The 25928-nt window shown below is 38.1% G+C and overlaps 1 protein-coding gene and 1 long non-coding RNA gene across 5 annotated transcripts; one reads left to right on the top strand and one right to left on the bottom strand.

The window, feature by feature from the left end:
- Positions 1-349: 349 nt before the first annotated feature.
- On the bottom strand, positions 350-25622 carry si:ch211-112f3.4 (EF-hand and coiled-coil domain-containing protein 1). 2 transcript variants are annotated; one of them, XM_056243566.1, is made up of 8 exons: positions 24726-25622; positions 6915-7479; positions 2508-2614; positions 1966-2098; positions 1739-1856; positions 1542-1640; positions 644-713; positions 350-566 (listed from the first exon to the last, which is right to left on the bottom strand). In XM_056243566.1, exons 1-8 carry the CDS (start codon positions 25282-25284, stop codon positions 409-411), a joined length of 1809 nt encoding a protein of 602 aa, XP_056099541.1. In that variant the 5' UTR covers positions 25285-25622; the 3' UTR covers positions 350-408. The 2 variants fall into 2 exon arrangements, with proteins under 2 accessions (XP_056099541.1, XP_056099540.1); XM_056243565.1 differs by having other exon boundaries at positions 1966-2101; positions 24726-25615.
- Positions 9382-12537, top strand: LOC130078071 (uncharacterized). Of its 3 annotated transcripts, XR_008805878.1 has the most exons (4): positions 9382-9483; positions 10335-10445; positions 10915-11056; positions 12516-12534. It is a non-coding gene; the product is annotated as an uncharacterized LOC130078071 (long non-coding RNA). The 3 variants fall into 3 exon arrangements; XR_008805877.1 differs by lacking the exon at positions 9382-9483 and having other exon boundaries at positions 10303-10445; positions 12511-12537; XR_008805876.1 differs by lacking the exon at positions 9382-9483 and having other exon boundaries at positions 10303-10445.
- Positions 25623-25928: the final 306 nt, after the last annotated feature.

The following is a 25928-nucleotide window of genomic DNA, read 5'->3' on the forward strand; positions in this document are numbered from 1 at the left end:
AAAAAACATTATGTGCACAGATAAATCTTTTACAACAAACATTGCAATATTCCATAAAAAAAAAAAACCCCGTCAGTTATGATTTCATGGTGACACTTTCCACAAATAGGGTACAAAATGGGACTAGAAACTTTTAAATTAAATTTTTTATTTTTATTTTTTTTAAATAAGTGGAAGAAGGTGAGAAAATTATGCTTGTCCACTTCAAGAGGTCAAACTAAATTTTATATGAGCTGTTTTTTTCATTATTTTATTTTAAGACATTTGATATGACGCATAACAACCCTGTTACCACAATTTGAAAACATGCGAATATAGTTTAAAAATGATATATGATGTAATAAAAAATTATGTAACACCAATTTGTACCCTGATAGAAAGTGTCCTAGGCGGGACATCTGTGAGCACTCAGCAGGACATCAGAAGGGGGTTGGACGTGTTTGGGTGACCTGAGGTCACAGAAGGTCGTGACCCGTTGCAGACCTCCTCCTCTCCTCCATCCAGGAGCTCACTGGAGAGGAGCTGCTGGCAGAGTGTGTCCACGACCTGGAACACTGGAGTGCAGTCTGAAGGACAAAATAGGACTTTATCCAGCAGTTTTGGATAAAAGAAAGTAGATGAAACACATCTAGGCAGAGCTTACCGTGACTTTTCCTGCTACACAGATCTAGTGTGTTGATCAGTATTTTCCCCAAGATCCGGCGAGAGACTCTCTATCAGGGGTCAGAATATAAAAGTTTTCATTACGTAACTTAATCACTAGGTGGCAGTGTGGACTTATCAATGCTACTCTACTGTGCAATTTAGCACTGGCTATTCAGAAAGGGATTCTACTATACATTTTTTGCGGTATATAGTATGCATACAGTCAATATTATCTGCATTTTCTTTATGCATAGAATAAAGAACACTACATTTGCCAAAACATAAACAAAGTGCACTGAAAGGAACAATATATCCCACAATGCAGTGTGCATGACTTGACTGACTATCACTGTAAAGCTGCTTTGAAACCATCTGTATTGTATAAAGCACTATATAAATAAAGGTGACTTGACTTGACCTTCCATTTCCGGTGTGATGAATGAACAGGAAGTATTAACCAGGTATCAACCTAATTTTTAACTGTCTAAGGCTGCGTCCGAAATCATAAAACCCTAAACCTAAGTAGGGGAGTATGGCCAAAAAAAAAGAAACATCTATTGACTTACAATAATGGGATCAAGGGACCCGAGCCGTATCATAGCTTGACTTGGGTATGAGAGCATCCACCCAAAACCCCTTTCAGAAAAGGTACAAATCTACCCCTGGTTTCACAGACAAGGCTTAAGCCGAGTCCCAGACTCAAATGCATGCAAACAACTTGAACTGCCATCTTAAAATATGTTAGTGCCATTTTTTTGTCTCAAGATGAACACCTGTAATGTTTTTTTTCCAAAGCACGTTTGTAAAAGCTACCTTAATGTCCTAAATGAACTAATCCTGGCTTAATCTAAGCCCTGTCTGTGAAACCAGGCCCTATCATTGAATCTAATTCTCACTTTATGTGGAATCTGCAGCAGTAAAGTGAGCGCATCAGTCAGTCTCTCCTCCAGCAGTGAAGTATGAGCTCTCAAGCTGTCCGCCTCTTTCTGCTTCATCTGCGGGCCGTGACAGAGAAGGCAAGGGTTCATTAGAGAAGATGTGGTGGATGACAATTCTGTAAACACATGATCATAGTTTCTGCTTCAACTCTCACCTTAACTGCTTCATTTCCCCTCTCCTCCGCTTGAGGAATCCACACACATCCTTTAGTTTCTTTGCCGCGAGTGGAGCTCTGAGAGACAAGCCAGTTACAGATAGCAGCTTTCTGACACCTGTAGACGGAGAACATGTCCTATTAATGCAAACGTGCATGTGTTGTGGCCAAAAAGCACAGAAAGGAAATCATAGACTTGTTTTGTTTGATATTTAGGCTCTATTTACCCTTTAGCACAGCTGTGTAATCTGTTAATCAGCCGTTTGACCTCCAGGTGGCAGCACTGTCCTTCATCCACGCCTCTCTCCTCCTCTTCCTCATCTGATGCTGCCCGACCCTCTACTGACCTCTGCAGGCCATCTTCTGCACAGAGACATCAAACGACCACTACTGCCTTTAAAACGGATAGTTCACCCAAAAAAAATCATTTTTGAATGACAGAATTTTCATTTTTGTTTGAACTATCCCTTAAATGATCTACTACAATTATTTTTGCATTTATTTCCAAGATGATGCTGCACATCACTTGCTGAAGTAAACATGCAAGTGACGATGTCACATGACAACAATGAAGCATATCTTTTCATGTATGATGCATTTTTTTTAAAGTAGCTATAGTGCATAGTATATACTACACAGTGTGCTAGTATCCCATTCTGAACATAGCCACAGCTATTGAGATGCATGCCAAAGTTAACAAAGAAAATGTCATTTCTTAAGATCTGAATGAGAAGTTGACTTGTTTCTGAGTGGTTTTTGATCTGCTTACCTCTTCTGATGAGGGCATCATCATGGAAGGAGGGAAATCCGGACCTACATTGTTCAACTAGTGTTTCGGTTCTGTTCATATTCAGCTCTGTGCAGGTGCACTGGGCCCTAAGAACAAGTCATAAAGCACTGTAAACATGATCAAATAACCATCTGTGCAGGTGAGTCAAGATCTTTGGAATCAAAATGTTGAAGATCACATGACTGAAAGAGGATGTTCTGCGTTTCTTGCGCTGCAGATGCATGTTTGATTATTGTCCCTGCAGACCGTATGGATTTTCTGAGCGAGGAACCTGACAGGTTTCGACCTGCTTTTCCAGGTGAGGAATGAGCATTACATCACCGCTCTGTGATGCAAATAATGAAATATTAACCCAGATATTAATCTGCTAAGCGTCTACTGAAAGCCAGCCATCTACTTGATTGATTGCAAGGTTAATGTGAGCTAAAGTTTTAACACTGGCATTTGGCCATGCATGCTGGAAATGGTTCTAAGAATACAGAAGTTTATTAGTTGATTATACTGAAGCTTCCTACAGTTATTAGCACTAGTTTTTGGTTTGTGTAATCTCTAATTCATACTCAATTGCAAAACTACCGGTAATATTTTTTTGGTTTGGTGTCACTATTGGCACTGAAAGTACACATTTTAAGTCTTGAAAAATTAGAACTTTAGTAATGACAAATTTATCATTTTGCTTTAAAATTTTCTTATACTTTACTTTTTTATTTAGCATATTATACCTATAATATTTTTGTATTAATAAGTGTAATACGTTATATTTAAAATAACGTATGTTTTTAGAAATGCAAAATCATATAAATTAGATTCAATTAATTATGTTTTTTTCATTGTTATATTTCTTACGGTTATTATCGACTCAAAAATATGCTGCAATTAACTACATTTATTTTTGGAATTGTGTTTGGTGACGCTATAATACACATTCCCTGTTTAAGTTTGTGCATTAAGTTCATTTAATATGTAAACCCAACACAAAAAAACCGTCTTCGTCTTTTAAAAAGTCGTTTATAAAAATGTTGGTTTTTTTTTTCAACATATTTAACCTTTTTAGCTTGTAGAAGTGTACACTAACATATGCTAATATGTGGACTAAAAGCCGCACAATACTTCATATATAATTTCTCTGTACTTTACAGCTTTCCTCAGATCTTTGCATTATTTGACTGCATTATGTTCATAGATGCAAGAGACAAATGAGACAGCACTGTAAAAATCACTGACCATAAACGTCTTTGATCTCTGTCTGCTTAAACACGTGTCTGGACGCAGGCCTACCTTATATCCTTCCCCACAGGATATAATAAGATATGTAGAGTTAGATGCTGTAATAGTGGCTTTGAATGATTTGCTGTAATACTCACACTTGAAAGCAAATGACTAATAAGCGTTTTCAGGAAACTGTGCCATCCTGTGTTATTAAGGCAGGTCATTAACATCTGTCAAGGGAAAATCAAGCATGCCTGCGACATGCCCTTCAATGCTACTCCTTAATAATCAATCTGTGTCATAACCAACCCCTGTTCCTTGACTCACCAACAGCAACTCAAGCCAGAATCCACTCTGGAGCATCAGTGCCCGTACAAATCTTACAGTTATGCAAGATTTTGTGTTGATTATGGTTTCTTGTCTGGGAATGCCTTTGTGGTCTGCTCTGGGTCTTAGAAAAGTATTTCTGTCATGACACCTCTCTGAGTGTTTGGCACAGTAATGGGTGTGACAATTTTGATATGTTTGGTCTTGGCGTAATAGATCTGCTACACTGCTGCTGCTGCAGGGCAAGTACGGGACTTGCTACTGCCAATACACACATGACACACTGCTGTAAACAAGACATGCTGCTGCTGTACAATATAGCATTCATGAATTACCCGTAGCAGATCTATACAAGTGGAGCTGGGGAAGGTGGAGAGTTTCTGAAAGCGCACTGCAACTGCTACAGCAAATGCTGACTAAGTATTTGAAGGTTGAGCAGCGATCTCATTGGCTACTGATACAGCAGGAACCAATCAGCTGTGCCCTATAGAGAATGATGTGATTGCAAGCAGATTGAGTTAAGGACCAGCCAGCGCCATCTAGAGTTTCATGACAGAACTTTATATGCTTGCGACTAGGTCTTGAAGTGAACTGGTTCAGAATAATCTATAATTTTGATACATTTAATTAATTTTACTTTATTGATAATTCCAATATGAAATGGTGACAGAAACATTAAGTAAAATCCTTTTATGAAAAAATGAAATGTCTTTCCAAACCTGTATGCAAAAGAATATATTTTGAAAAACGTCTTTGTTTTTGTTTTTTTGTCAATACAATGAAAGTCAATGGATTCCAGTGTTATTTTGGACCCCACTGACTTTTATTTTATGGACTAAAACAGAATTTTCATTTTTGGGTGAACTATGGTATACCTTTAATAATACTCAGACAGTACCGTTCGAAATATTTGAAAATATTTGGAATATTTTCATATTCACTATGGCTGCAATATTTGATTATACTGTATATACTGTAAACAAAACTGTAATATTATAAAATATTATTACAATTTAAAAAAATATATATTTATATTTTAAAATCTAATTTATTTCTGTGATGCAAAGGTGAATTTTCAGCATCATTACCGGTACTCCAGTCTTCAGTGTCACATGATCCTTCAGAACTCATTTCATTCTAATATGCTGATTTGCTGCTCAAGAAACATTTCTGATTGTTATCATTGTTGATTATAGTTGTGCTGCTTAATACTTTTGTGGAAACCGTGATTCGTTTGTTTTAAGGATTCTATGATGAATAGAAAGTTAAAAAAAAACAGCATTTCTTCTGTTATAAATGTCTTTAAATTTATACATGCTGGTTGAGGAGAGAACCCCTGATATGATTGTAAAGCGCTTTGGGTGTACAGTAGTACATATGAAAGCGCTATATAAATGCCTCATTCATTCATTCATTTACTGTCACTTTTGTTCAATTGAATGCATCCTTGCTGAATAAAAGTATTAAATACTTTCAAAAAAATTACTGACCCCAAACTTTTGAACTGTTTTTTTTCCACCTTAGAAACATTGCTAAATTACGTAACATGCTATCTGTTTCTGGTGCAGAAAAGTTAGTTCATGCATTCATGACCTCGAGACTAGATTACTGTAATGCTTTATTAGCTGGTTGTCCTGCATCCTCAATAAACAAGCTACAGTTAGTGCAAAATGCAGCCGCTAGAGTACTTACTAGATCAAGAAAATATGATCATATAACACCGATTTTATCATCTCTGCACTGGTTACCTATTAAGTTCCGTATCAATTACAAAGTACTACTACTGACCTATAAAGCCCTTAATGGTTTAGCTCCTATGTACTTAACGGACCTTCTTTCGCCCTACAATCCACCGCGTTCTCTAAGATCACTAAATTCAAGGCTTCTGGTCATTCCTAGGATATCGAAGTCCACGAAAGGAGGGAGGGCATTCTCGCATTTAGCTCCAAAACTCTGGAATAGCCTTCCCGATACGGTCCGATGCTCTGACTCGCTGACACAGTTTAAAACTAGACTAAAGACGTGTCTCTTTAGTCAAGCATTCACATAATGCTTACCTTTTAGTCCTCTGCTATGCCATACGGAACCGTTTGCCACTGAAACTGCTTAACGCACCAGTGGGGCTCGACAGCCTTATAGACAAACGGGTCGGTCCGTATGGTTGCAGTTGGGTTGCGGAGAGTTTGGGTTACGGAGAGTTGTGAGATTATGGTTTTCTAACACCTACTCCCGTGTAATGGAAATCATTATGAACATCAGCTATGCTAATTATTTCCCATCTGCCTTTCTGCTGTTATCTCGGGACGCTTGTCCCGAGAAAAATGGCGTTCGTAGGCTCCAGTTTGGTATCCTGCCTCTCACGGGGATTTCGGATGCCTCAACGCCTGTGATGAGAAGACCAACGCCTGTGAAGAGACGACTCAACGCCTGCGAAGAGACGACTCAACGCCGGCGATATGTTATCCCCTAAATATTACATGATTAACTAAATGTATTTTTTCCAGGTACTCTCTGATATGGACTTACTGTAAAGCTTCTTTAAAACCCTATGATTGTTAGCCAGAGGAGAACTGGCCCCTGACTAGCCTGGGTTCTCCCAAGGTTTTTTTCTCCATCCAATCTGATGGAGTTTTGGTTCCTTGCCACTGTCGCCTTGCTTTTGGCTTGCTTAGTTGGGGATATTTAATATTCAACAATATTATTGAACTGTGTTGTACTACTTTCATGTTATCACTGTGAAGCTGCTTTGATGCAATCTGTATTGTGAAAAGCGCTATATAAATAAATGTGACTTGACTTGACTTGACTGTTGTATGATGATCGCATTTGATGAATAAAAGTGAGAAGTACCTGAACTTCTCCAGCTGGTTCTCCAGACTCTGGACTCGTTCTCGGAGCAGGTCAGCTCGTTTGGCCTGGTCTTGTAAAGCTCTCACACCCTCCAGCCCTGCGGCCAGTGACCCTCTGACCTCTTCTGTCCTCTTCTTAATCCGTGCGTTCTCAGTCCTGACACTGTCCACGGTCTCCTGCATCCTGCTGAGCTCCCCATAAGCTGCCATCAGCTCTTCCTCTAACCTCTGGTTAAACCTCATGGCTTCCTCCAGCTGTCCATCACGTGAAGCACGGATCAGCTCCAGCTCTCGCAGGAGGTCTTTGGTGCTTCTTCTGGTGTCCCATTCCATGTGTTTGGATTGTCGTGATTTTGTTTTGCCCCCAGCGCTGCAGTCTTGTCTCTCCGGGGTTCCACCAGCAGTGTGTTGGGGCGGCACGTCTTTCCGGCGTAACGCCACCTCCAGTGCCATGCACCGCGCGTCGCTGCTCTGCAGGGCTGAACGCAAGTCCTCCACCAGCTCCCTCAGACTGGCGTTCTCCAACTCTAGCTGGTCCTGCCATCTCCTCTGAGGGTTAACATCCACTGCAATACATATAGTACAAATACATCTTCAGTACTGACCAAATGTATCATTTGAAAACACATATAAGGTAGCTATAAGGTTTAAAATGATTTATTAATCAATAATTTGAATAAATATGATACGTTTGTTTATTTTATTACATTTATTCTTAATAAATGTGATACAATAAAAATCAAATATTGTTATTAGATGTGTAAAATCATATACATTAAAAATTAAATGGCATGCCTTTAATTTAATTTCAAATATTTTTGTTAAACCTATCAATAAAAAAGATTTACTAGTTATTTTAAATAAAAATAGTTACAGTAATAGTAGACACTGCAATAAACATTAGAAAATTAGACCTTCAGTAAAATTACTACATTTTCTTTTTGCTTTGAAATGAATTCAGAGAAATTATACATTATTTATTAATCAGTGTAAATACAAATTAATAAATAAATATTACAAATAATATTTATTGGTATATTCTTATACATTTTCTGCTTGTTTGTAAAGCATTTTCAGATTTAATCTTGTATGAAGGGTGACGAATAAATCGTTTATTTGGACTGTTATCATTTACTTTAATAATACACAAAGAAGTATCTTATGTTCACCAAGGCTGCATCTGTTTGATAAAAAATAGATAAAATAAGTAAAAAACAGTAATATTGTGTGTAAAATATTATCACAATTAAATTTTTTAAAATATATTTTAAAATGTAATTTATTCCTGTGGTCCAAAGCTGATTTTTCAGCATGATTGCTCCAGTCTTCAGTGTCACATTTCAGTGTCTGATTTCCTGCTCAAGAAACATTTCTTAGTATTATCAATGCTGAAAACAGCTGATTAATATTTTTGTGGAAGCAGTAATACGTTTGTTTATATAACATTACATTTAACATTTAATATGCAATTTCTGGAAGGCACAGACATTAGGCTACACTCCTTAATCTCCCGTAAATAAATATTCATTACTTATCAGTAAAGACTAAAAATGTCCCCTAAGGCTTGAGTTTTTGGATGGAAAAATGCAGCTATTAAATTGGTCCACCTGTCCTGACAGCTCAGGTGTGTGTGTGTGTGTGTGTGTGTGTGTGTGTGTGTGTGTGTGTGTGTGTGTGTGTGTGTGTGTGTGTGTGTGTGTGTGTGTGTGTGTGTGTGTTTGTTTTTGTGATATATGAGGACACAAATGTGTATAATGACATGCATATTACACTGGTATTACAACTTACACGTGATATATGAGGACATTGCATGTGTCCTCATATTTCAAATAGCTTAAAAAACATAAAAAACAATGGGGTTTTTTTAATGTAAAAATGCAGCATGTCTCCTGTGATGGGTAGGTTTAGGGATAGGGGCAGTGTAGGGGGATAGAATATACAGTTTGTCCAGTATAAAAGTCATTACGCCTATGGAATGTCCTCATATTTCACAAAAACAAAGCTGTGTGTGTGTGTGTGTGTGCGTTGGTGCGACCGGATTATGAGGACAAAAACCATGGATACATACCGACTCTATGAGGACATGCCGTAACTACGAGGACAGCACTACTGTCCTCATAAGTCGAGCAGTGTAGAAAGGCATTTCACGCTGCGCCTAACCACCTCCCGCTTTTTCTCAATATGTCCTTATAAATCCGTTGTACCCGTTTTTCAGTGTGTGACAGTGTATGCTCAGAGTCGCTCAGAGTGTATAATCTCCCTCTATGTGAAATTCGACGCTACTGCAGTATCATACACATTTCATACACCCAGACCACGCCCAAGCGCGATTCATTGGTGGAACGCTGGAATCCTCGTCAGTGATTGGCTGCTGGAATCCTCGTCAGTGATTGGCTGCATTTCACATCCGTCAAAGTCAGCGCGCCTGCGCCTCTGATCTTCTATCGCAGACGTGTGGTGTGACGGTGTGATTAATCAGAAGATTAATCATCATCATGAAAGATTAATTAGCAGAATTCGAGCGAAGTTGACGAGCTATAGTGGGAGATTTTCACTTTATCACGAGGAAGGTAAGTGCGTTTATTTATATATTCTACCTTTATGGAGTTAAGTGTCGTGAGTCAGACAGTTTTTAATAACGTTAGCATTACTTTAAACGTGGCCACTAAACGTGGCTAATATAAGTCCATAAGCAGTTGGATACTAGTATTAGTATTAGTTGATGAAAGATACATCTCCATGGATGCTTGAGAGAATTAATTTACATTTTGAAATAAATCAAATCTATGTTGTCATCATGATGACTGGTAAAGTTGAGTGGATGAATTTACAGTTTAATACAGTAAGATACAGAAATATATTAAATAAACAGAAACGAGACTAATGTAAAAGTATACTTTCATTAATGTAACGTTACTGTCATTAGAATGACTTGCCAAAATTATCTGGTTGATTCATTTTAGGGCTGGATATTAGCAGACATTTTATGATTCCATTCAATTTTAATTCACGTGCTTTCGATTCTATTTCCTATTCGATTTTACATTTATTATTTTAATGTAAATCAGGTGTAATACATGTAACATTTTCTAAAACTTTCTCTCTATAGTTAATTTTTCTAAGTAACGAGTTTAGCTTCATTTGATCTGAGGCGCCACATTAAAGAGTGATAAAATGGACTGAATTTGAAATCGGAGACTGTTTCTTATCAAAAGTAACAAGCCTCAAAACCTCACTGATCAACTATTTCTGTGTAAAATGTTGTATTTATTGATATAGACTAAAGTCTGACAATAATGTACTGTATATTAAGCATATCTATCTATCTATCTATCTATCTATCTATCTATCTATCTATCTATCTATTTATATTTATATATTTATAAATACATACTAATTATGTTGTCTGGAATGTTTTCAGTCAACATGTTAAGAAAGAAGAGAATAAAACCTGAGCAGGATGCAAAAGAACACATATTGTCGGGCAAAGACAAAGCCTTCATTGAGGGACGACAAATCAACACATTCAAAGGTAAATTGTGCACCACAAGGCAATTTGACTATGTTCAGACTGCAGGCAAATCAAATCATAAAGTAGGCATGCACTTGTAAGAATGAAAAGTAGGCCTATTGCTGGCAGTCTGGACATGATCTTTCACATTCACACATTTTACCCTTGGGTAAGCCGCTCATTTTCATAAAGGTTAAGAGATGAAAAAAAAACTTTAAACAATTTTTTTATAATTATTATTTTAAAATAAATACATAAAACTATGTATACGGAGAATAGTGTAACCAAATTCAACTAGTAGGCTATATCACAGTGAAAACCAATGCTTGATTATTTTTTTTATTTTTTTTATTTCCTGCACCTCATATTACATTACACAGTTTTACAGGATTTAACTCTTTAAAAGGATAGGTTGGTTAGCTGTGTAACATATAGGTGCACTTGGATTCATGTTTTATTTGTATTATTATATATTATTTTGCCCTTTTAGGGAGAGGTGTGTTTGCACTTGAGCACATTGAACCATCCACCTTTGTTGTTGAATACCGTGGGATTCTCTCTCAAAGTAAACATGTTAAAGATGTTCAAGGCAACTACTTGTTTGACTTCACATGGAATGGAACACGTTATTGGTAAGCTGGCTGTTTCTTTTTTGGTTTATTTATTTTTGGTTCATATTCAGAGCAAACTAGTTGCATGTCATTCTAATAAAAACAGTTATGATTATGATTTATTATTATTACTATTATTATTACAATATAGGGCTGCACGATTTGGGGAAAATGTCATTGTGATTATTGAGGTCAATATTGCAATTGGAATATGCGATTGCGATATAATAAACAAATGGTTTCATGAGTCAACTTGCTTGGTTCTAAAGCAAAATGCACACACAGATTAGTGATAATTCTGAAATGTGTATTTCTCAACTCAAACTAGCAACAACAACTAAATGATTGATAACATCTAAGCCATTGATGTCTGGATAAAAATTAATCCACCCCCATTTAAAACATTAATTATAGCCATCCGACATTACAGTGATTCCATCATTACAATTGAAAGCTATAATTTAAAAAAAAAACATTTATTAGACGTCAAAAAATATAACAGCTTTTAATTTAAGTGAACTTCAAATAATCCTCACATAAACCCATTATAAATGACATGTCATATTTACCTGTGCCCTTCCTGTCTAACAGGTATGCAGAAATTTAATAAAGTTATCAAACAGCAAGTATGCAGACTCTGCGCTGCATAAATAATAAATAGACTAATCCTTATTAAAGCTACATAAGTTCTTTAGTCAAGAGCAGTGAGTAATTTTCTCTGTCCCCTTTGTTCTGTGATTAACTTTACTGAAAGCTTTGGCTGCTGGCCCTTTAAGAGCAGCCGCTGCTGACAGAGACGCGGATCTCACATGCGCCTCATCCTCTCACAACTCTATACGTCCATCATAAGAAGTTATGAAGATACTCGACAAACGACATTTTGGCATAATTGTGTGTGTTGTTGTTCGTTCAAGAGCGAAAGAGAACTGTATTCTGGCGCGTGTCTTTCTGTGAGTCACAGTCGGACATTCAGCGCGCTCTCTTTTGACTTGTCTCGCATGAATGGTTTTAAGCAATCGCATGAGAGCATTATCATGTAACACTAGCCAAAAGATGACAAAAAATAACAGATGCTGCGTTAATTGCGTTAACAGCCCATTGTTTATTTTACATAAAATTGCAGCATTTTGCGCCATATAATCGCACAGGCTTGACATCGCGATTACGATTGCGATAAGATTAATCGTGCCGCACTATTACAATAGCAGATTTGCTAGGGTTCTCATAACATTAGGAACTTATTAGTTAGTGATAATCAATAACATGGTTATTGTTCAACTGGGGTATTATTTTTTTTACCTTAAGTGGATCATCTGACCTATTAAATTCTTAGGAAGTCAAGTTAACTTTCACAATGTGTATTTGAATATAGGTTAAATAGGCCAAGGTTAGCCTAACCCAAATGTTCAGTTAGAACCGTATGTTTCAGTGTGTGTCTATGTTTTAAGTTTCTTACTGCACTATTTTTATCACAGCATAGATGCAACAAAAGAGGACGGTGGAGGAATGATGATGACAAAAATCCAAATTGCAAAGTCAAGACAATCATTGTTGACGGAAGGCCACACCTGTGTCTGTTTAGTATAAGACATATCTTTCCAGATGAGGAGGTCACATACAACTATGGGGATTCCTCTTGGCCTTCGCGTTTAAGGGTGAGTCTCTTAAAGACTTTATCACTGAAAGTCAACCATGTTCTGTATTTCATGAATGTTAGTTTTTTATATGATGCAGATTATTTTAAAAAATTCTGCACGTCTGCTTTGTGCATGACGGAGCCATGAAAGGGACACTAGATATTTAGTCTTTGGTTGATACTAGAATTAGTTGCGGTGACCAATTGGCAAACATCCTTGCCTCAGTGTTGTACCTGTCTTTCTCATAATTACAGGAATTGTGTGACGAGACATCAGTGGCTGTGACTGAATGCAGTGTGAATCCTTCCTCATCAGTGAAACAGAAAGTAAGTGAGCGCATGTTCCTTCATTGTTTTCTTCTCTTTGACACAGGCAATGTTAAGTGTAGGATGGTTGGGCATCATGCTAGACTGGTTGACGTGGACTGTCGTCTTAAAGACGCTGTTGTGACGTCTCAAATTCGAGTAAAATGTACATTGCTCGGTTCATTCATTTTCATAACTCGTGCGTTGGGGGATGGGCATGACACTGACCTGAAATATAAGGACAGTTCTCCACTACGAGGACCATCATGTCAGGGTTAGGGTTTGTGGAAAAGATGTTGCTTTGGGTACAGTTGGTACTCAACAAGAATAATACTTTTACTGCCGCGGGGGTAAAATTCGGATGTGTATTTGCTGCCTTTTACCGCTAAGAGGCGCTACAATCAAGGTGTCAGTTTATTCTCTCTATTGCGTAATCTACCGCCGCGCCGCGACTCATTCAGAGCGATTGAAAGCTTGTAAAAGATGAATTCAAGTGAAACATTGTAGTTAAACGAATTCATAATCACAATACTGAAATTAAATTGAATAAATAGTGAAAACATTACAACATAAAACATTGCAACAGAAATATATTAGGCTATCAATGAGGGTCTGGAAGAGCATAAGACGTAATTTAATAGCGTTCAGGCGGTAGCTCAGTGGTTAACGCAACAACATGAGCCTCACGGAGCTTCAAGCGATCCGAGATCCAATCTCAATGTAGCCAACTCATCTCAATGTTGGCCGACTTCATTTATGTTTTACCGTTCTTGATGCTTAAATAGGTAACTGTTTATTAGCGAGTTCATTAACTGTTTATTTATTTAATGTCAAGCGTTTTGTTTAATTATCAATGCCACATTAACGTAAATTTGCTACATTCCATGTCCGCTGCACGACAAAGCTGATGAGGGAAATGAAAATAAATAAAAAAAGAAAGCTGATCGCGTCAGAAAATGAAAATAATGAAGCTTGTCTTTAATCTGCTAAATTATTGTTTTGTGAATCATTCACGAAATTGAGTTGACTGACAGTGAGTGATACCTGGCCATAGCAACGGGAGAAATTTTTCAAAACAGATCCATACATTGAACAAATCAGAAAAGACTGATTTTGTTGACTTGACAGACTAACTAAATAGTATTACTTTCAATATAAAAACAAATGAAAATGTAAAAGAACACTACAATTAATTAAGTTTGAAACCCATCGCAAATTTTGAAGAATGTAAGAAACACAGAATCTTATTCTTGCAACATTTTAAATTTGTATTGCCAAAGGAATTTCAGCTAAATTAAACAATTAAAACAGTACAAAACGAAAATAGTCCAAAGCCACATAAATTAAGAACATGCGTTTTTCTTTGCCTGTCTCTCGTGCTGGATCTCTTTTTAGCAAGTTTATTTTGTCTCCCTCCCTCCCTCCAAAAAAAAAAAACTGTAACAAATTATTAAGCCTTTGTTGCTTCAAAGACACAGCATGCCTTGTTGAATTCACCTTACAATAAAACGAGGTTGAATTAAAGAGCTCTGTATCTGCTGTGGCATGAATGTGTTTAGTCAACAGTTAATGTTTAGATAATGCCAGATTGTTGACAATCATACACAGTGCTCATTCTAAAACTCTAAAACTCTACAAAACCAGTTGAAACAACTGGATTGAACACTTTAATTGAAATTTTGTGTGAAAACTTTAAATACAAAAAATAAACTACAATATTTAATAAGATATAGGGCCTACATTTGGACACACCGAGAGATTTATAAGAATTTAGCCTTTGCCTGCAGGCTGGCTATCCGACATCTCCATATGAAAGAGGAACATTAACACCTATTGTGCCGATAAAGCCACTGTCCCTCCAACCCCCCCACAGGCTCTCTGAGTCTGAGACTGACTTACAACAAAAAGAAGTCGCAATTCACACTTAAACCGCTATTCTAGCATTAGACTATTAAAGTGTTGATAATGAAGGAATTAAATAATGTAAGCTACATGTAGTGATATTTCTGTCATGAAACTTTATTACTAAATATTTCATTTCAATAATTCATTCAATTTCAATAAGTTGTTCTTTTTTATTCAAATAAACCTCGAACCACAGTGCTTTGTTGTGCTGCTGTTAAACTAAATAACATTTATAGAATAATTATGAACTTAAATGAAACAATATAGCAACATTTCTACAAAAATTATTTGATCTGCTTTTACATTTTAATTCAGGGCGATTTAGCCTACATTTAATTAGAGCGAGATTTTCCCCCTTGCCTTGTCCTTTCCTCGTTGGGAAGCGCTCACATCATAGCTAAACATGTTTGAGTAGATCCTCTGTACCTCTCAGTTTCAGATGGATTACATAATCAGATAACATTTATTAAATATTTAGACATTTAAAGGCTTTAGACATAGCCGATTTCTTATCGTGACTGAGCTGAGGCAAGTGGTTTTCGGTTCATTTTTGTGACGCGCAGTTCTCGGAGACAGAGACGAGACGACAGCTAAAATGTTGTTAGCCTAATATGAATAGAAGTTTACAGTTTTGAACGATGTAGGCAAAAAATACGGAGTAGCCTATTAAGTTATTTTAGCTGTTATGAGAAAAATAAATCCAAATGAACGCGCCGCCGTGTTTGTCGAACTCTAATTCAACATGCCAGAATAAAACCCGACTTTAGAACAATAGCGACACTCGGCGTGGTGTGCCAAAACACTTAATTATAAACTTCAATATTTCATTCAAAATAATCTCAAAACGCTTTGTGACCTTTTGAAAAGCCGTGCATGCATTAAGGCCACTGGAACTAATGAACAACTGAAACGCTGGTTTTGATTTTATTGTTTGTCGTTTAAACGTGCCTGTTGCATATCTCTATTTTATATATTGTATATGGTATATTGGTGAAGTAGCCTATAGCCTATAGGGAATCCCAAAAATGTATATAGGCTATAGCTATTTATAAATTACGATTGGTATTATTATACAGATGTAAAGTCATTCTGTTGGATACTATTTGTTCCAGTGTAAAATGGAAATGATTGGCAATTTTATTTTATAAATATAAGCAAAAACTATATGGTGTAACAGAGTTTTAGAACTAGACAAATCTCTCTGCATTAATAATCGGATATAAAATGCATTAATAGGCTAATATAAAATTTACAAAAGTCTCAAGTTTGTTCGGGATTTGAACCCGTGTCATCTAAATGATCGAACCGTAAGTTCTTCCACTCGGCCATGATTTTACTCTTTGTGAAATGACCAAACGTTTGTTTCTCCAGTGTGTTCGTTCACATGAGCGAGAAAACGTTTTATCGTTAGCATATTGTAGACCTTTTACAGTTTAAAAAAAGATGATATCTTATCTGTATGACCAAAAATTACGGAGTAGGCTAGCCTTTTAAGTTCTTTTAGCTGTAATGAGAAAAAAATGTATTCAAGTGAAAGTGCCGCCGCGTTTGTCGAACTCTAGTTCAACATGCCAGAATAAAACCCAATTTTAGAACAATGCGTAGCGCCACTCGGTGTGCCAAAACACTTAATTATAAACGATCAATATTTCGTTCAAAAACATCTCAAAACGCTTTGTGACATTCTGAAAAGCCGTGAATGTATTAAGGCCACTGGAACCAGGATCATAGCTGAAACGCGCTGCATTATCTCTCAATACAGGAGCAGAAGCGCCAGTTCAGATTGTATCGTTTGTTGTTTAAACGTGCGTGTTGCATATTTTTAAAAATATATAATATATTTGATATGGTCTATTGGTAAATTAGGCTATAGCATTGATTACTGTGGAGGGGGGAAATCCCCCACCAGCAAATCGCACCTTGTTACACAACCATGTTTTTAAAAACTCTTTCTGTAGCCTATATGGAACCCCATGAAGTTTTTTTTTCTAGTTTTTTTTTAACATAACTGCTTTTGAAATTGCGATTGGAATTATTATACAGATTGATATAAATTAAGTCAATCTGTTGGATAATATTTGTTCCTTTGTGTAAAATGGAATCGGTTCATTCATTTTCATAACTCGTGCGTTGGGGGATGGGCATGACACTGACCTGAAATATAAGGACAGTTCTCCACTACGAGGAGGACCATCATGTCAGGGTTAGGGTTTGTGGAAAAGATGTTGCTTTGGGTATGTGTCGGCTGCTTCTTTATTGTGGGTAAGCTGTAGACCCAATATGCACACTTTTCAATCTGGATATGCTTTGTGACTTTCAGTCATAGAGACGTAAACTGTTAAGGCCCATTCACACCAACCATAACTGTGTTAGGGTCCAACCAGCAGACGGTAACGCTCTGTTTATTGTGATCGCATCTTTGACTGCCGCTTATATACTGAAGCATGTTATAGCAGAATTGATTCCGATTGGCTGTCAATTAAGCAATGTATCGCAATACAAAAATGCAACAATATATATTGTGGATAGTGACAATGTGTATTGTGGACAGTACACCCAAAATAAAAATTTCTGTGTGAGGGGAAACAATCAAGTTTACAGAGTTTAATTAGGCATTTTAATCAACAGTTAAAAAAAAGTTACCCTTTTACCACGTCTTGGAGTATCTCTATAATATCGTATCGTGATATGTATCGAATCGTGACATTAGGGTATCGTTACACCCCTACTGCCAATGTTTCTAGCGTTTCTCAGCTGGTAAAATAGTTATGAAAGTGATTTTTTTGTTTTTGTTTCTCTGTGTTATCGCGTAAGCTGTGGTGTAGGCTCTGCTATTCTTTAATACTGAGAGGATTTTTTAGGCCTATAATTTAATAGATATATAGTTTTTAGTTTGAACAGGGCTTTTTTTAGTTGGTAAAATTCATCCTGTCCTCAGCTAGCGGGGAGGGGTTTGCGTTTAGGGAGATTTTCTTGTCTAATATCTGCATTTTAAGGGTCATTTTAGGAGGGAAAGCATAAATAACATCCGCGTTCATACTAATTTGTTAAATGTTATGCATCAGAATGAAACCATTTTATGACAACAGCATACAATTGCTCTGTCTGATTTCAGATGACCACATCAAAGATGGTTGCAATGAAAGGAGATTCAGCTTTGACTGGAAAGGAAATGGTATGTTGATGTTTATTATGTAATGTGTATTTGATTTATTTGACTTTATAGACAAGATCTACATGTATCAGCCTCCTCCTTACATGTTTTATATGTCTGTTTGTCCAAAAAAATGGCTTGGCCTTACATGCAAATGTCATTATCTGCATCATTGTTAGAAACCCAGTCATACTATTGAATGGTCGTGCAACACATTTTCCCCTGAGACGAGAGAAATCCGCTATTTACCTTTTTCACTTCCTCCTAAAATCGTCATTTTACGTCATTGTAGGAGGAAGTGTAAGAGGGGGGGATTTCTGTAAAGACTACAAGCTCTAGTTCCCACCCTTTCAAACCCGCCCATAGGGGGTTGGACCTAATGCGCTAACAGACACATCACAGATCAGTGCCGTGCATTTGATTTCACCGGCAGAAACTTTTTCATTCCAGCGGTGCCAATTTCTACTGTACGATATCGAGATAAAAGCCGGAAGGAGGAAACTTTCACGGTGAAACTAAGTCGTAGCTTTCCTTGCTGTGCTGTGGATCGTTAATCGAAACCTAGAGGACTATGGGCGCGCGCGCCGCTGTGTGAGAAATAAATAAATAAGTGGAACGCAGTGTGTGTGTTAAGCTCACCCTACGGTTTTGATATTCGCACTAATAAAGTGTGTAAACATTCGCTCGTTATGGATGAACAAGACAGTGAAAAACGGACGGTAAAAATGACTGAGAAAGCTGTGGAAGAACACAAGTCCAGACAACTTCATGCACGCAGGTATAAGCTATCTCAGCTAACGAGCATGATAAAGCAAATAATTAGTTCGCAAAGTAACTCTTCACTAGAAATTGTGTGAAATGATTTCCAGGCGGTAGGTAGTGGGAGTGGCCTGCGGAGCTGAGCATTGCAATGCACTATGGGGATTGTTGTCTACAATCCACAAGCACTAAAAAGTCATTTTCTGCCTTTTATCGGCCAAGAAGGACCCAAATTAGAAATGTATGCTACTATTCTACTACATATATGACCCACTTTCAATACATATTCATGTCTCAACCGGTGGAATTACCCTTTAAACAGAAAAAAGAATAAAAAAAACACCATTATTAACCAGTTAATGGTCATTTCAAGTAATCGTTTCTGGTTTTTCCCCAGTTTTTGTTTTCATTCTTTGAACTGGTTCAGAGCCCTCATATTTACATAATAATAATAATAATAATTATGATATACCTGTTTGCCGTGTAGAGAAGATGAATAGTGTGTTGCTTTTTTTTCCCTTAGAAAAAACAAAAATGGGCCTGGGTGAGGCTGACAGCTCCACAGGTATGTGTGTGCGCATATATTTTAGATATTTATTTGAGAAAAAGGATACATGTTGATTTTATTTTCTATCTTCCACAGTAATTCAGTGTAAAGTGGTCCTTTTCATGTTACACAGGACCAGAGACTAGTTTTCCCTGTGTGCTTATCTGCTGATATTTCACATGGTCCGAAACTGTTTGGATTGTAGGGCTGGAATATATTTTAATTGTTGCTTTTTACCCCTCAGGAAAAAGCCAAATGAATCAGGATGAAACTGAGAACTCCAGAGGTATTTAAACATTTGGGTATATTAAAGTTATTCCATGTATATACATATAGGTGTATAGGTATACATATGTGTATGTATATGTTTGTTTGTTTGTTTGTTTTACAGAGACCAAATTGAGGAGAATTGCGAAAAGGCCATGGAGCCCAAATGAAGTGAATGCTGTCATGAAACATTTCAGAGTCCATATTTCAAAGGGACACCTTGCAACAAAGGCAGAGTGTGAGCAGTGCAAGACTGCAGAGGACCCTGTTCTGAGAGAAAGAACGGCCCAAAATATAAGGGATTTCGTGAGGAACCGAAGTTTTATTTGGAAAAGAAATCTTCTTAGAGCTCTTCGAGAGATCAGTGTCGCCTTCCATTAAAGGTTGTATCAGCGATTTCAGGCCCAAATATAAATGATCACATTCATCTAATTTTTCCTAACGATCCGCTAGCTGCCCGCCCCATAAGTATGCCGTCCAAAAACCGCGTCTCTGTAGGCAGCCTAGGCTCTGAGATCTGCACACAAAAGGTGGGGGTGTTGTGGTTTGAGATTTTGCGGTGATTGGTTGGAACTGTCGGTGATTGGTTGGAACACTGTTTATTTTGGTTTTGAGTGGTTGGTGAAACCCATTGTTTTTGTGTGCAGATCTCAGAGCCTAGGCTGCCTACAGAGACGCGGTTTTTGGACGGCATACTTATGGGGCGGGCAGCTAGCGGATCGTTAGGAAAGATTAGATGAATGTGATCATTTATGTTTGGGCCTGAAATCGCTGATACAACCTTTAATGTCTGTGGGTTTTGTTCTCTAAAGTGTTGTTGGGCCAGAAGAGTGTTCAAGACATCCTTTTATTTACTTTTATTAAAACACTGTTTTGAAAGAAATGTACAAATACATGCATTTACTGGAAGGCAATTTAATTTGGTTTTATTTCCAGTGTGTTGCTGAGGTCATTTTGAGGCACACTCCCTCATGCACTTTAGTCCCATAATGGTTAGAGATGCACCGATTACAATTTTCTAGGCCGATTCCGATTTTTCCGAGTTTGACCTGCCGATACCGATTTTAGCCGATTCCGATTTCATTTTTTCTAACCACTTTACAGCACACACAAATATTTATTTTCTATTTTTTTTTTTTTATAAAACAGCATATACTTCTACCCAAACTGAATAATAAAAACAAGTTTAAATGGGTGAATTTTCTATAAATATTTTTGAGTCTTCTTCATTTTCTTTTCTGACATAGCCTACTCCAGTTCTTGTTAAAACACACTAGACATGCAAATTCTGTGCATTTTGGCCACTTTTTGTGTGAAATCATATTTATTTTGCCCATCAAAAAAAGTGTGCTTTCACTTTAATTGAGTGTGAGCAGCGCAGCAAAAATAGACTCTGTGCCGAAACCGCTTCACTGCTGCTCACGCGACGCTCCTGCTTGACGCTCTGCTCCCGCTCCCGGTGTGATGCATTCACTGATTAACATGCACGCTGAAAAAAATACACGCCTCTCACGCTTGCGGTGTGAAACGGACGTAATTCACGAGGTTTTCTACATGTGCGTTCCGTGTGCACGTGTGATGCTGATGTTAATCATGCTGCGCCCGAGTGCGTTTGACCGGTATAAAATCGGCATATGTCAGACTGACCGGCCGATCGCCGGTCATGGCCGATCACGTGAAAATCGGCCAATTCCGGTCCCAAGCCGATCAATCGGTGCATCTCTAATAATGGCCTTATTAGATCTCAGTTGTTGAGCCTTTTTTTACCATTTGCAAAATAAAAATTGCCCTTTCAGTTTAATTTTGTTAGTTTTTATTGGCTGTCTAGTTGCATTTCTTCATCTAATTGCCCTTTAACTAGTCTTCTATGAAGTGTAAAACTTGCTGATCTTTGATCACTGAATTTTCTCCAACCAGGTTTATTTTGCACCATGTGTATATGTTGGTTGATATAGCAACAGCACATTGTAGCACTATTTCCTTAGGTGTGCGTATTACTTTTACAGGTTTAGTGGCAGCAAAAAGATGCACAATCATTCACTCTTTAATGTAGAATAGTTGATTTGGTTTAGTATGGTTAACTCTAATACAGGTACTCCTGCTATGTGTGGAGTTAATAGTGATGTCCATTTAAACCCAGTTTGTCCTCATAATCAAGGGTTAGTCAGGTGTTTGTGTGTGTTTGAGAGGTCCAGTTAAACCCAAAATGTCCTCATAATCAAGGGTTAGTCAGGTGTTTGTGTGTGTTTTAGAGGTCCAGTTAAACCCAAAATGTCCTCATAATCAAGGGTTAGTTAGGTGTTTGTGTGTGTTTGAGAGTGTGTGTGAGTGAGGTCCAGTTAAACCCAAAATGTCCTCATAATCAAGGGTTAGTTAGGTGTTTGAGAGTGTGTGTGAGGTGAGGTCCAGTTAAACCCAAAATGTCCTCATAATCAAGGGTTAGTTAGGTGTTTGTGTGTGTTTGAGAGTGTGTGTGAGGTGAGGTCCAGTTAAACCCAAAATGTCCTCATAATCAAGGGTTAGTCAGGTGTTTGTGTGTGTTTGTGAGGTCCAGTTAAACCCAAAATGTCCTCATAATCAAGGGTTAGTTAGGTGTTTGTGTGTGTTTGAGAGTGTGTGTGTGAGTGAGGTCCAGTTAAACCCAAAATGTCCTCATAATCAAGGGTTAGTTAGGTGTTTGTGTGTGTTTGAGAGTGTGTGTGTGAGTGAGGTCCAGTTAAACCCAAAATGTCCTCATAATCATGGGTTAGTCAGGTGTTTGAGAGTGTGTGTGAGTTGAGGTCCAGTTAAACCCAAAATGTCCTCATAATCAACGGTTAGTTAGGTGTTTGAGAGTGTGTGTGAGGTGAGGTCCAGTTAAACCCAAAATGTCCTCATAATCAAGGGTTAGTTAGGTGTTTGTGTGTGTTTGAGAGTGTGTGTGTGTGAGTGAGGTCCACTTAAACCCAAAATGTCCTCATAATCAAGGGTTAGTTAGGTGTTTGTGAGTGTGTGTGAGTGAGGTCCAGTTAAACCCAAAATGTCCTCATAATCAAGGGTTAGTTAGGTGTTTGAGAGTGTGTGTGAGGTGAGGTCCAGTTAAACCCAAAATGTCCTCATAATCAAGGGTTAGTTAGGTGTTTGTGTGTGTTTGAGAGTGTGTGTGAGGTGAGGTCCAGTTAAACCCAAAATGTCCTCATAATCAAGGGTTAGTCAGGTGTTTGTGTGTGTTTGTGAGGTCCAGTTAAACCCAAAATGTCCTCATAATCAAGGGTTAGTTAGGTGTTTGTGTGTGTTTGAGAGTGTGTGTGTGAGTGAGGTCCAGTTAAACCCAAAATGTCCTCATAATCAAGGGTTAGTTAGGTGTTTGTGTGTGTTTGAGAGTGTGTGTGTGAGTGAGGTCCAGTTAAACCCAAAATGTCCTCATAATCATGGGTTAGTCAGGTGTTTGAGAGTGTGTGTGAGTTGAGGTCCAGTTAAACCCAAAATGTCCTCATAATCAACGGTTAGTTAGGTGTTTGAGAGTGTGTGTGAGGTGAGGTCCAGTTAAACCCAAAATGTCCTCATAATCAAGGGTTAGTTAGGTGTTTGTGTGTGTTTGAGAGTGTGTGTGTGTGAGTGAGGTCCACTTAAACCCAAAATGTCCTCATAATCAAGGGTTAGTTAGGTGTTTGTGAGTGTGTGTGAGGTGAGGTCCAGTTAAACCCAAAATGTCCTCATAATCAAGGGTTAGTTAGGTGTTTGAGAGTGTGTGTGAGGTGAGGTCCAGTTAAACCCAAAATGTCCTCATAATCAAGGGTTAGTTAGGTGTTTGTGAGTGTGTGTGAGGTGAGGTCCAGTTAAACCCAAAATGTCCCCATAATCAAGGGTTAGTTAGGTGTTTGTGAGTGTGTGTGAGGTGAGGTCCAGTTAAACCCAAAATGTCCCCATAATCAAGGGTTAGTCAGGGTTGTGTGTGTGTATGCATGATTCATATGGTTACTGATGTCCAGTTTAACCCAAATGGTCAGCAATGTTCATTTAGATACTAATAGCAAGTCTTGAACAATCTTCTCTTTTCAGATTAACAAAACCCAAACCCAATCAACTGGAAATATTTAGCTTTATTCAAAACTATCTTTAGACAAAACTTCTTAAAATCTAATTAATAAATTAAGACTGACATTCAAGGTTCAATTATGAAAAATACTTGTGGGTGAATGCATTTGTCAGTGATGGTTAAATAGTAAACTCTCCTTTTGGTTTTTTAATTTCTTAATTTTTAAAGCTAAAATATTTCCGTATTTCACTTTCCCTCTTCTCTTTTTGCTCTTCACTCACTTCACACCTGCTAAATCTCACATTACAAACTCAGGTTAGTTTTCTGAAATCTCTCTTAAAGTTTAAGCCAGGTTGAACAATTGCTGATATATTCTTGTTTTGTTTTTCTATATGCTGGTATTGAAACAAACTTAAGTGATGCGGCACTCTCATGGGTAAAGTTAGTCCAGGTTATACCAGGTTAGTCCTCATAATTAAGGGTTAGGTGTGTGTGTGTATGTGTGAGATGTCCAGATAAACCGGGGTTGTCCTCATAATTAAGGGTCAGGTGTGTGTGTGTGTGTGTATGTATGTGAGTGATGTCCAGATAAACCAGGGTAGTCCTCATAAATCACAATTAAATCAGGAAACGCCCACTCCTGCCCTGTCCTTACAGTGCTTTAGTTTGTCAGGTCTTCATATTACCAGACTGTTTCATTAGAATTAAATTCTGAGCAGTCAGATTTTTACCCCATGCCATAAGGAGCAGTTTAATATTTCTTATTGATCTCTATGACAAAGGGAAAGGTGGGTCCCCATAAACCAGGATGGAACTTTTTAGGGGAAAAAGTCTTTATAAACCACCCGTACCAGTATGTGTGTGTGTGTGTGTGTGTGTGTGTGTGTGTGTGTGTGTGTGTGTGTGTGTGTGTGTGTGTGTGTGTGTGTGTGTGTGTGTGTGTGTGTGTGTCTGTGTGTGTGTGTGTCTGTGTGTGTGTGTGTCTGTGTCTGTGTCTGTGTCTGTGTCTGTGTCTGTGTCTGTGTCTGTGTCTGTGTCTGTGTCTGTGTCTGTGTCTGTGTCTGTGTCTGTGTGTGTCTGTGTGTGTGTAAGTTGTACCTGTGGTTTTCGTGGATTCCACAGCAGAAGTCTGCGAATGATTCAGGTTCTGAGAGTGTCCGGGTCTTCTCACTGACCTCTTCCGGTTCTGATGATCGGTAGACAGATCAAAACTGACGCACTTTCTCCTCCGGACACGGGGACACCGGAGTCGGATCTCGCGCTCGATGTGTTCGGTCTCCTCACTGACCGGGAGTCGAGCTCCGGTCTGTCTTTCCTGAGCTTTAAGCGAGAAAAATCCACATAGTCGTGCGTGGAATTCTTTAAAGTTAAGCACACTAGGAAGTTGTTCTGAGGTGACATTTTCAGTCCCTGCGCTCGCGGGAATCCCTAAAATCAAACACAGACTCCTGAAGTCCTCATCCGAGAGGAGATCATCACCGTTGTAAAAGGCCAGGTGATGAAACACCTCCTGGAGATACTGGTCCACGCCGGTAGCCAAAACCACGATCTCGTTTTCCACGCAGGGATCTGGACTGAAGTGGTGCGCGAGAGCGCATCTGAGCCACTCGCTTTTACGCGCCGCGCGGACCCGCGAAACCTGCATGACCGAAGACATCCAATGATCCACAAAACACCCGGGTTTCTACATGTCCACCTTCTTCAGACAACAGATGTGTCTATGGAACACGTGCTCTAAACTTACAAGATATAAGTATAAAAGGCAACGCTTTACATTACAGTGCCAATGTTTCCCCTACAAATGATTAACTGAATCTAAAATGTATTGTTGACTTCAAATTCTTTCCTCAACCTCTTCCTTCAGTGTTTGTGGTTGTGTGCGTCTTCAAAAGACCCACTCCACCCTTTGGGTTGACAGAGGAGTGTGAGTGTGTGTGTGTGTGTGTGTGTGTGGTGTTTCCATGGCACGTGAAAGCTTTCAGATCCGTCCAATCACAGCTCACTTCAGACTGAAGATTTTTTGGACCACGACCAAGAAAGTGATCTTCTCTGGAGCTTGAAGACACTTAATACAGGTAGTGTGGACTCTTTTAAATTGAAGATTTATCTAGGTTTAGAGATCACTTTGAGGGACTTTACAAGCATGACTCACTCACTTACAAGAGACTGAAAATGAAACAGGTAACACCCATAGGTGTAGCCTATAGAAGCTGTTCCTTACAAAGACTAAAACATAAAGTCCATATAAAATAAAGTAAATATAAAAGTCCATATAAGGCATAAAATTACGCTTTTTTATTC

The sequence above is a fragment of the Rhinichthys klamathensis genome, unplaced genomic scaffold, assembly GCF_029890125.1.
Source record: "Rhinichthys klamathensis goyatoka isolate OS25496 unplaced genomic scaffold, OSU_Roscu_1.1 h1tg000810l_1, whole genome shotgun sequence".
NCBI lineage: Eukaryota > Metazoa > Chordata > Actinopteri > Cypriniformes > Leuciscidae > Rhinichthys > Rhinichthys klamathensis.

Bases quoted from the DNA above. Each gene is read 5' to 3' on its own strand.
- si:ch211-112f3.4 (XM_056243565.1), bottom strand. From the start codon at position 25,284: ATGTCTTCGGTCATGCAGGTTTCGCGGGTCCGCGCGGCGCGTAAAAGC. The intron at 714-1,541 runs GTGAGAATTAGA...GACCCCTGATAG, and splicing joins TGCTGCAGATTCCACATAAA to AGAGTCTCTCGCCGGATCTT. The intron at 567-643 runs GTAAGCTCTGCC...TTTGTCCTTCAG, and splicing joins GTGTAGCAGGAAAAGTCACG to ACTGCACTCCAGTGTTCCAG.